General features: G+C 30.8%; 1 protein-coding gene across 1 annotated transcript; it reads right to left on the reverse strand.

The window, feature by feature from the left end:
• Positions 1-8787: 8787 nt before the first annotated feature.
• LOC110103563 (pathogenesis-related protein 1-like) lies at positions 8788-10082 on the reverse strand. The gene is made up of 2 exons (XM_020832681.2): positions 9826-10082; positions 8788-9294 (listed from the first exon to the last, which is right to left on the reverse strand). Exons 1-2 carry the CDS (start codon positions 10007-10009, stop codon positions 8993-8995), a joined length of 486 nt encoding a protein of 161 aa, XP_020688340.1. The 5' UTR covers positions 10010-10082; the 3' UTR covers positions 8788-8992.
• Between the last annotated feature and the right edge of the window lie 2558 nt (positions 10083-12640).

Consider the following 12640-nt stretch of genomic DNA (forward strand, 5'->3'; position numbering starts at 1 on the left):
TTTCTAAGTTATCTAGACAGGTTCTTAATTATTATCCTTAAGGTGTCACTATATTATATAAGTTTAAATCAAGGCTTTGAGACTAAACCTTAAGATAATATGCAAAGAAATATATAAAAATACTAAACACGCCATGTCCTTAGGTCTAAAAGGTACTAAGCTAAGTGCTCGTGCATACTACACATGCAAAACACAACAACAGGAAAAGTAAGCACGTTTAATGAAGCAATTAGTAGATGATTGGAACTTAACCACCCACTAATCCTCTCTCCCATGAATGTTATTCATAAGTATGATCATATGTTAAGTAGTGGATCTCCCAAAATTAAAGAATTAAAGACATATATAGTTTAAAAATAATTTAAAGTATATATATATATATATATATATATATATATATATATATATAAGGTGGGGGAGTTCCACTTGCTCACCCAATCTGCCTAAAAGGGATTTGAAAATGAATTTTGTAATTTCAAATAATCTAAGAAATAATTTTTAAATAATTATTAAATAATTAACAAATTAAATAATAAAAAAAATGAGAGAACAATTTCTAATATTTGAAAATATTTTTTAATTGAAATACATAATTTATTTGAAAATACAATGTATTATTACGTCAAGAATGGATTTCAAACAAAAGTATAAGATTTTTTGAAATTTTAATTACACTAAAAGATTTTTTTAAAATAATTTGAATGATAACGTAATTAAAAAAAATATCAATTAAAAATAAATTCAAGACTAAAAGTCTCTTGAAATTTAAAAATAATAATAATTATATATTATATATATATATATATATATATATATTAACTTTAATTTTTATAAATATACTATTTATTAATATGATTATTTTGATTTTATTTTAAATGAAGTTATAATATTAATTTTAAACTAATAGCGTTAATATTAATCAAAATAAATACTAACATATATATTATCATAATAGAAATATTTATTTTAATTAATTAAACTTAAGTAAAATTTTATTACTAAAGTTATAATCAATATTAGTCTTTATAAAAATAAAAAATTAATTTTTAAAATCAGATAAGATTATTCGTTAAAATGTTTTAGTTATAATATATTTAATTAATTATTTATTTAAATAGTTAATAATTAATATTCAAAATTATTCAAAATATACAAAATATTTTTAATCAAAATTAATTTTAAATAGAAAACCTTAATTTTCTGAAAATATTTGGTATATAATAGATATTTTTCTAATTTATAAAAATTTTATAAAAATTTTCTAAAGAAATTAGGTATAAAATAAGTTTTAAAATAATTAAAATATTTATTTTAATTAAAATCTGGTGGCGACGGCTGAGTGGGACGCATGGCATAGCACGATTGGTGGTCAAAATCGCAAGCAATCATTAGTAATTATTGCACCACCACACAATCATTGGTAATGATTGTCGCAGTGCGGGATTCAGTGCTAGAGTTATTAAACACGCTGGATGCGGCCTTAAGCCGTCCGATCATCCATTATTTAGAACCAATGACGCTAATCTTGCCAGAATGAAAAATTGTCCAAAGATCAATTCGCAGCTCCGCGCTGTCAAATTGAGATTGTGGAAAGATTTAATCTTGGCCATTGATCCCGTGATCAAAGGCCTAGAAAATGTATAATACGCGTACATCACGAAGAAACCCTAGAGAGGGTTTTTCATCTCTTTCTCCCAATCCTATCAATCAAACTTTACGAAATTTTAAACTTAGGCTTTATCGATGAATAGAAATTATGGGGAACTAATTTTTCGGCTCAAAACACACTTACGAAAATGCTATTTGGATCTAAGTGTTTGACCTAATTTAAGGATTTGATGGATTATACCTTAGGATTTTTGGGATTTTAATGAACACTTTGAGCTCATTCTCCCAAAATTATGGTCTAGAATGCACTAAATTGAGCTATGTGGAAGCTTGGATGAACTAGGATCAACCTCATCAAAAACTCACCGCTGGCAACTCAAAACGCTTAGGTTTAGCTTGGGGAATGTAGATGGATCCGAGGAGAGCTCTCACACAAAATATTTCAAGATGAGTGCAGCTATAAAGAGAATAATTGCAAAAGTCCATTTAAAGGAGACCTAAGGTCTCTTTTTATAGCTCTACCTTAGGATCAATGGCTAGGACAAGATCTAGGGTTTAATTAGGAGGTAATTACCACTCCCTAGCTGTGGGTTTGAATTAATATAGCAATAGAAGAGATTCCAGGAAATAATTAGGTCCAAATTGACTTAAATAGGTCAATTTGACCTAAGGAAGACTTGGGTTAACCAAGTAAAGGTTTGACTTGGTCAACCTAGTCAAATAAAGCCCAAGGTGTGTGGGTTGAGTCTAGGAGGCTTCAAATTGATTAGTATTAAATTTAGGCCAAAAGGGTTAAAATAGGGTCAACCTAGGTTGACCCTGTTGATTCTATATAGGTTGTTAAACCTAAGATATTATCCCAAGGCTAACCAAAAGGGGGTGAATTGGTAATTTAAAAAATTTCTATGATTTTTTAAATAAAAATTCATTTTTTAATTTAGAAGAAAGTTAATTAAAAATTATAGATTTTAACCACTCCCCCGATTTGTATGTGCATAATTACTCAATTATAATCACTCTCTCAGACTCTATAAAATGAAAAATACATATTTTATTTATAATAATTTTTAAAATGATCTGATTTAAAGTCTTCAATAATCCGGGCTATGATTTTCTAAAATGTTACTACAGAAAAATAATAAAACAATGCATCCAAAATATATTAGGAGAAATAAAAATCAAATTAATAATATTTGAAATCATTAAAAATATACTTGTTAAAAAAATATAAATAATCAAGAACTAAGTTACAACTATCTCAACAAACCCAAGGTAAGAGTTTGGGCCCAATAGGTTGGGTCTGACCTACCGAGTCTAATGGGGAAGAAATTGAGCCAAAGAAGCTCTGAATCTAATTTGGAACCAAATAGAGGGGTTTAGATAAACCTAGGTTAACCCACATTGACATGGTCAACCAGGTTGACCCAGGGCTTGGGCAAGGGCTCAATAGTTTTGGTTTGTCCTACTGAGCTGAATTGGAGGGGTCTTGGAACCTAGCTTGGTTAATTTGACCAAGTTCACCCTTTGACGCAAGGGTTTGGAGAGAACTAGGGTCAACACTCTCATACCAAGCCTAGGTGCATGTTTTAATCCGTATAATGCCTTTTTTAATTTAAAAATAGGATTAGAGAATTTTGAATTTTCAAAACCTGGAGATTATTCAACATAAACATCCTCTTAAATCACCACATTCAAAAAGGTACTTTTAACATCTATTTGATAAAATTTAAATCCTCTAAAACAGACAAATACTAACAAAACACTAATTACTTCAAGTCTCGCTACACGGGCAATAGGCTTTTCAAAATAATTCCTTTCAATTTGATTATACCCCTTAGCCACCAATATAGCTTTATTTCTAACAACAACTCCTTAGTTATTCATTTTATTTTTAAATACCCACTTAGTTCTAACTACACTTTGATCATTTGGCCTTGCAAATAATTTTCAAACATCATTTCTTATAAACTGATTTAATTCTTCTTACATTGCCAAAATTCAAAATTCATCTGAAAGTTCTTGATTTACATTTGTTGGATCTATCATTGAAATAAAGGAAGAATGATTGACTTCTTTGTTAAGTCCATGCCTAATCCTTACACTCTCACTAGGTTTACCTAAAATCAATTCCTTATGATGGTTTTTTAGAAAATTTCAAATCTTTAGGTAAAGAGTTTTCTATCTCCAAATTTTTTTCAATATTAATCTTTTCAATCCTTTGGGAGTTATTTTCTAAATCATCATCTTCCAAACTTGGCTCTTCTAAAATAACAGATTCATCAAATACAATATGTGTAGTCTCCTTAACTACCAAAGTTCTTTTGTTAAATACTCTATACAATTTTTCAACACTAGAGTATCCAAGAAAAATTCTTTCATCTCATTTTGGATCAAATTTTTCTAAAGAAGATTTTTCATTATTATGTATGAACACCTTACATCAAAAAATATGCTAATGTGATATATTAGGTGTTCTCCCCTTAAGAAGCTCATACGGTGTTTTGTTCAATTTTGATCTAATGTTCACCCTATTAAAAATATAACATGCAGTACTAACCGCTTCAGCCCAAAAATATTTAGAAAGTGAAAATTCAACCAATATGGCTCTAGATGCTTTAATTAATGTTGTATTCTTTCTTTTGACTACCCCATTATGTTGAGGGGTTCTAGGTGCAGAAAAATTATGATAAATTTTATATTTTTTAAAAAAATCCCCAAATTTTTCATTTTTAAATTCACCTCCATGATCACTTTGAATTGTTAAAATTTAACACCCTTGTTTCCTCTAAATCCAAGTAAAAAATCTCTAAATTTCTCAAACGATTCAATCTTATGAAATAAAAATTTAACCTACCTGAATCTCAAGAAATTGTTAACTATCACAAGTTCTTATACCTTCTCTCTTAGACTTACAATGCTAACTGGTCCAAAAATATTCATAAGAATAATATCTAATGGTTTACTAGTTCTAAGATCCTTATTGGAATGAAATGAGGATTTCACCTATTTTCCTAGTTGACATGCCTAGCAAAGGTGATCCTTAATAAAGTCTAATTTTGGTATACCTCTAACTAGTTCCTTTTATGTAATTTTCCTAAGGTTTTCCATGCTAGCGTGATAAAGTCTTCTATGCCATAACCATGAATCATCAGAAATTATTTTTAAAACAAAAAAAATTATGAGTTTTAATAAAATTCAAATCTAGCATATAAATATTGTTTACCCTAATTCCATGTAATACATCATTTCTATTTAGGCTTAACATGCAGCTAGTGGGAAAACATTTAACGCTATACCCTTTATCTCAAAGCTGGCTAAAACTTAACATATTATGCTTTAAGCCTGTAACAAGAAATATATTTTTTATAAAAAAGTTTGCTTTTTTTGATCATATATGTGCCAACCACTTTCCTATTAGTATTATCTCCCATTGTAATCTGCCTCCATTCCTAGCTTCTAGCGATATGAATTGTGTAGTGTCTCCAATCATATGCTTCAAGAAACTGTTGTCCATGTATTAAATTCTCTCATGAGGTCTTATATGAGAGCATACCTACAAAATAATCAAATGTTAGACTTGGGAACCCGAACAAGTTTGTGTTCTACTTTTGGTAAAATAAAATTAGATGCATGCATGATATGACTTAATTTATGCATATGAGATCTCCACGTTAAATGAGTTTTTCTATGTAAAGTACAAGTGTGTGAAATATGTCCAATCTCCCACAAGTAAAGCACTTAACTCCAGGAAATCAGTTTTTTAAACTTTGCTAATAAATATGTCTCTTCCTAGGCTTTAAAAGTTTTGACCTCAAAATAGGATTAGTAAAATTTTAAAGTGTATAGGGTTTTCCATTTTTCTCAAGAGTTTTCACTTTCAACTTAAGAAATGTGTTTACATCTTCTAACACATTAATATCATATTTTAAATAATGCTCTATATTTTCAAATTCATCCTTAAGATTCTTAAAATCTTTTTCCAATTCAGTGTAGGATGTTTGAAAAGATCATTCTGTTTATGCAAACCATAGAAATCATTAAGTAAGCTCATGTGCTTGTTATATATCAGTGCATGATCTTTCCAAAAGGTTTCATGCACTTTTTATAATTCTTGTAATTCTAGGTTTAATCTAGCATGCATTTTCTTAAATTTTCTTTATATTGTATATATTCTTTTAGAAATTTCAAGCAATTCAGCATAGGTTAAGTCACATACCTCTTCTTGATTAAACTGGTTAAGATTATCAGCCATTACAGTAAATAAATGTAGAAAATAAAAGACACAATAATTTATTATGGTTCGGTCAAACATAACCTACATCCACTCCCTGAAGTCTCCCTCTTCAGGTATTGCACTATTACCAAATTGACTCTCCTTTCGCCCCTATAGTAAGGCGGAGAAGCCTTTACAATTCTTCTCTTCCACCAATCTCCAGTGCGGCAGAGAATCGTCATCCTTTCACACTCTCCAAGTGTCGATAGAGAACCGTCATCCTTTTATACCCTCTAAGTGTTGATAGAAAATTGTTATCCTTTCACACCCTCCAAGTGTCGACAGAGTACCGTCATCCTTTTACATCCATGTGTCAGTAGAGTATCGTCTTCTGTTCACACTCTATAAGTGTCGGCAGAGTACCTTCATCTTAATTCAAAGATCTTCCCTTGAGCAACTAGAAATAAGAAAAGAAGAGTTGCAACCAAAAACACAAAGAGATCCTTACCGTTTAGTAATCTTGTGAACCCTTCACACTTCTCTTGCAAGAAATCACTCTCAAACACTCTCTCAAATGCACTCTTTCACTTGCTCTTGAAAAATTATGAAGAATGACTCTTTTCACATCAATTTTAAAAGACCTTTTATATGTAAGACAAGAAAACTTGTCTAGAAATCTAAAAATTTTCATTTTGAGCGAGTACACTCGAACAGTACGATCGTATGTTTGCACGAACAAACAGTTCAAAAATGGTTGCATATGAACCTGTTGTGAATCTGTATGAAATGATTTCATACATGATGATCATCCAATACGAACCAAGTTCATATTGTATGAACAATTAAAAAAAAATCATCTTCTTCAGAATGAAGAGAGACCCCACATTTTGGTACTCTGGATGGCGTATGTATGATTATGACATCGTATAGTACGATCAGCTCAGAAAATTTTGAAGTTTTTAAGGATAAAAAGGGACCCTTCCAACTTGTATAATAAACAGCATACGTACGATGACAACATCGTACAGTACGATCTGTTTAGGAAAACTTTGAATTCATCGGGATGAAAAGGGACTTGTCTAACTCGTACACTAGATGACGTACGTACGATGGACGACATTATATGGTACGAACCATTCGAAAAAGCTTTTAAATCATCATGACAAAAAAGGACCTGTCAAACTCGTACACTGGATGTCGTATGTATGATGAAGACATCGTACAATACGATCCATACTTAAAAGAAAATTCTACCTCCTGTTCGTTTGACTACTCGTAGGGGAAAATAACTAAACAAATCATCCCCTACGAAATGACTTCATACAGTACGATCAGTTTAAAAATTATATATTTTAAACTCTCTCCCGGTGTGTGTGTGTGTGCATAGTTACTCAATTACAATCACACTCTTTCAAACTCAATAAAATGAAAATATAGACTTCATTTATAATAAAATCTAATCTGATCTAATTTGAAGTCTTCAACAATCCGGAGTATGATTTTTTTAAAATGTTAGTACACATAAACAACACAATAATACATTCAAAATTTGTTAGGAAGAATTGTAATTAAAAATAATAATATTTGGAATCCTCATAAATATACTTGTTACAAGAATATCAACAATAAAAAAACTTGGTTGCAACTATTTCAACAGTTTGCATGCCTAGACAAAGGATGTAAAATATTTTAGGTTCTTAATGAGATACTATAACTGTAGGAGGTTATCAGATATCATTTTCACCCCTGCAAACTAAATGGAGATCTTTGAATGCATATGCTCTGAATCACATTACCTTGAAGAGTCTCATTAAGAATGATATGCAATTTAATTTGCTTAATTAAAAATACTTTAATTAAATATTGTATCCTATATTTTTAATATTATTCGGTAATAGAATCTCAAAAAGAACGTCATTTTTTTCAGTAGGATAATTATTGCAATTAGAGTAAATAGTAGTAATTTGTTGAAAGTAAGCATACTTCATTGTGGTTTGTTGCAATTATAGTCTCATTAAGAAAGCACAATCACTTTATTACCTGATTAGGTACGTATACTTACGTATATTAAGTGTGGATTTATTATTTTTTTATATAAAAAAAAAACTAATCATTATTTAGAGGTGATAGAGCACTATATTTTTATCATTAATAATAAATCCATAAAACAACATTCTACAGGGGACTTTACAACATATCTCTTTTAATGAGAAATTTTAACAAGCTTATTTAAATGTTCTCTCTTTCTTGGCTTTTTTTATTTTAGCTGTAAATACTCTTCGATTACAAGCCAATTGGAGGTCAATTCATGCTAAAATCCTAACATTTGGGGGTTTCAAATATTTTAGACATTTTCTAATTAATCAACATCAAGGACCACCACAGCAATCAATTTTTGCCAACTATTAATAAAGATTATACATATATATATGAAGCCGGCCCATATCACCTCTTAGGCAAGGGGCCCTAACTTTAAAATTAATTTGAAATTACATCGAATTTTTAATTTTACCCACTGCGACTCAAAAATATTTTTAGTCGATTTTTAATTGCTGGATTCTCGAAATAATTGGAGTAAAATTGCAAGCTTCTTGAAGTCATCGTTTATTTACTGAATCAGTTTTTTTTATCTCACAAGAAGCCCAAAGGTCATCCTCAAATCACTTCTCATTGGATTATTAATTCTTTTTGCCGTCGTGCCTAATATAATTAAATTAATATGTACGACCACTTGTCATACTTTTAATCACCTGTCATTAGGTTTAACATTTGTCCCCTCCATGAAGTCAAAGCATCTTTGTTTCTTTTGCCCAATGAAACATTTACAAGTTATTTTATTTTCTCTAGTGCCAATAATTTATGTAGCCAATGATGTAACATGATGGAAACCAATTCATATTTTCAGTTATGATGTAGAAATCATACGCCGAGCATTTATCACAAAGAAAACCGATCGAAATATTGGTGATTACTCATTCCTTCTAACACTTATAACACATCAGCTAATACTCCTTTCACATACGAAGAAAGAGGAAAGCAAGATATATTTTTTCCTCTTATGAATCAAAATAAAGTGACTCAACAAACACTGAACCATCTTTACCTATGACAGACCGTAGAAATACTGATGCGAGAAATTGCAGACATATTAATAGATAATTTGTCTTGAAATCAAACATAAGCGGTTGGATGTGTATGAAGGTATCCTTCAATAGCCTTCATAATCCCAGTCATCCTTACTATGAGCAGGTTTTGCTCCTCAACACTAAGCGGATATTCATCAGATGATTCATATTCAACGGTTAGTTTAACCAAGGTGCTGTGATCACTTATTTTCTCAAATTTGTGCTCGAAAGAGTAAGAAATCAGTCTTGGCCCGATAAGCCCTCCATTGATGACGGTGTCTTTTACAAGGTAACAATCCATATCGAGCGCCATGATCTTTTCTATGACGAAGCCGTTGCCATTTATATCTGCAACAACTTAGTTAAACTATCATGTAACAAAATTGAAACGGAAATAGATAGAAAAAAATAAATATAGTTAGAAGTTTTATGAATGTTTTTTCCGTGCGGCATGCAATTGAAAGGAGTGAATGATAATTCATAATACCAACACTTGAGAGTCTTACAAGGATGATGATGATCCATCCAAAGAAGTGATAAGAAAATATAAGATGCTCAAACAGCAGAAATGGTGAGCATTATTCAAGGTTAAATGAATATTTAAATGAAATAAGACAATATGTAGTCAATCATACGGAGAAAATTCAAAGAAGCAGTTTATAAATATTTTGTAGAAAACCATGAAGAAAATTGAATTCAGCTACTACTTGTTAACTAAGCAATACTGAGAAAAAGAATATTTTACTAATGAAAAGGAATCCTCACCAGTTAACTAGAGCGAGTATAACAAAATAATGTTAAGGTAGAACATGAATATATAAGGTAGGTATCAAACATGAAAGAAGCTAATTAAGACTTTGATAGCGAATTTCATAGAACCTTTGGTGAAGCTGAGCTTCTTTACGGTGCCAATTCCGCCATCTCCCTCAATAATCTCCACCTTTGAAATGAAGTCAGGCAACAGCTTCGGCAACAAGTTGTATCCATCAATTATACGTGCTTTCCACAATCTATCGATCTGAACGCTCCAAAAACTCTCATCAGTGAAGGAACCCTTAACCATGATGATGCCTCGACAAAGTTATAGAGAAGAACAAGTTGAGGATTTTGCTTATCTTCGAGAGATTATATCAAGGTTGAATAGCAGTGGATAGGTGATTATTTATAGATGCCATTTAAAGGTTTTTATTGTGCATACCGCTCCGCGCTAGTAATTCATTTAATTTTACAATGTAATATTAAGCGTTTCTGAGCCTGTTATGAGAGAGGTTTCTAGGATATTTTTCTAGTAATATAAATAAAATTATACTTTTTCTCATGATTTTGAAAATGGGATAAACCTGCCGGTTAGACTGGCTAAATCGTGAACACGTCATATGTATGATTGGATCCACCTTAAAAATCAGCATATAATCAAACCGGAGTGAACAGTTTTGAACTGCCCTTTTTTTTTTTTTTTTTTAAGAATCAATAAATGCATTTATAACTAAAAAATAAATGAGCAACCTACAAAGTACATCCTATAGATTCCTACGTACAAGAAAATGGGTCAATAGCGACAAAAAAAAAATAGAGACAAAAAAAATTGGTCGCTAAAGATATCTTTTAGCGACAAAAAATTAGTAAGGCCTCTAAATCTATATCTATACTATTGTATTAAAGTGCCGCTTGTATTCTCCCCATAGATCATCCCGACCCTACGTTTTAAACCGCTAAATAAATCTAGGCACTTAATTTGTGACTGTTTGTATGAATCGCTTCAGTTCCATAGAAATGACGTTGTTCTTATCTGCCATTTGCACGTGAAATGAAGCTACTCTCCCGCTATTCTTCGTCGCCCGACTTCTTCTCCCTCACGTTCTCCTCTCGTTCGCACAACACGGACGGAAAGAAGCCCCTTCCGCCTCTCCCTCTCTCGCGTGACCTGAAGTCAGGCAACGTCGGTCCCGACCTCGTCCCCGATCATCTACCCTAGCTGAAGCCCAACCCTCTTCCCTCCAACCCGACTCGCCTACCATCTAATCGATCCTAGCCTGTCGCACACTTCCTGTCGCCGGTCCTCTCTTACGCACAGGTAGCCCCGTTTTTTCTTCTTGCTTCTTCATCTTCTTCATCTATTGTTTTTCTTCCTCCTTTCCCTGCCTCATTTGTCTCTACACTTCTTCTTCTTCTTCTTTATTTTCACATGCTTACAATTTTTTTTTATTATAACAGTTAATTTCAATTATAAGGAGTACAAATTATAGGTTCTGCTCTTACTATCTATGCTTTGATGCTTTCTTGATCATTTTTGCGTGGAAATTCTAATTAATTGCTACTGATATTGGGCAATGGAGGTCAAATAGATAAATATTCTTATTGTGATGTTGTCATATGAATGTCTGATAGATTTCTTATTAGTGATCAAGACTTACATTTTTAATAATCTTAGTTTGCAATGATTTAAGGCTTATCTATGCAAAAATCTCAAAAAAAAAAATCATAGGTTTTTTTTGTTGGAGAATATTATTTTATAAAAGATGTGCTTTTGAAGCTACTTTGAGATAGATTTCTTATTACAATTTGTCAACTTAATTTATAAAAGAAGGCAAATTAAATAAGGCCTAAAGCTTTCTCAAAAAAGGATATGGAGGCATCAAGAAATACTGGGGAACTCTATTGATTACAATTGAACTTTCATTCCTTATTTAACCCATCAATCCAGCATCTCCCATCCCTTGCATCAAACACGGCAACTTCCTACTTACCTAACCCATCAGTCTGTCGAAATTCCTCTTTTCGACCCCATTAATCAAGCTAAACTTATTAGCTGAAACAATATGTCATTTTCTTAGTTATTATAATAAATAATATGATAATTAATAAATAAATGTATTATTTATTAAAATTTATTAATTCATTTAATAAATAAATTTAGTCATAATTTAGTCATAAAATAAATAATACATTTATTTATACTTAAAAAGTAAATCACTGTGTTATTTCACTGTGTTATTTCTATTAATGCATTGATATTTCTCTTTTGCATTTTGGCTAAAGAAAATAATAAATTGACTAATTAGCTATAGTTGCTTGTCGTTGCAATACCGTAGGAGTGCTTTCCTCAAAGACATAAGAATTGAGAAAATGAAGATAAAGCTAAGGTTTTAAAGCAAGTAGAAATCTCTGCTCTTCTCAACCCTTCACTTCATTTAAATAGAATAACTAAAATAAAAAAGGATCTTGAAATTGGGATTGGTAGCCTTTTAATGTTGTGATGATTTGAATAGACACTGAGTTGTGAATCAGGAATCTATTGTGCCCTTAGCTTCTCAATTGGCTTACAGAATATCCATTATTACTATAATTCATATAGCATCTTATACAAAACTATGTAAATATATTTAAATATAAGCTAATAGTTCTAATTTAATCAATCCTATCTCTTCTTTAGTTGATAAAAACATTTTGCAAATTGAAGCATATGCCTCCATTAACTAACAGCACATCTATTTATATAAATAGACTTCATTAAATTTATTTTAAGATTAATACAATATATGATTAATTAGTCAAAATTTATATTTTTTTCTTTTAGAGTAAATCCAATGATTTTTATATACATTCTAACTAAAAACATCACATTCTAAATTATTTTTATATACATGTACATTGAAAGTTACAATTATTTATGATGTTTCCAGCTAATTGCCAT

Source organism: Dendrobium catenatum, unplaced genomic scaffold (genome assembly GCF_001605985.2).
Source record: "Dendrobium catenatum unplaced genomic scaffold, ASM160598v2 fragScaff_scaffold_323, whole genome shotgun sequence".
NCBI classification, from domain to species: Eukaryota; Viridiplantae; Streptophyta; class Magnoliopsida; order Asparagales; family Orchidaceae; genus Dendrobium; species Dendrobium catenatum.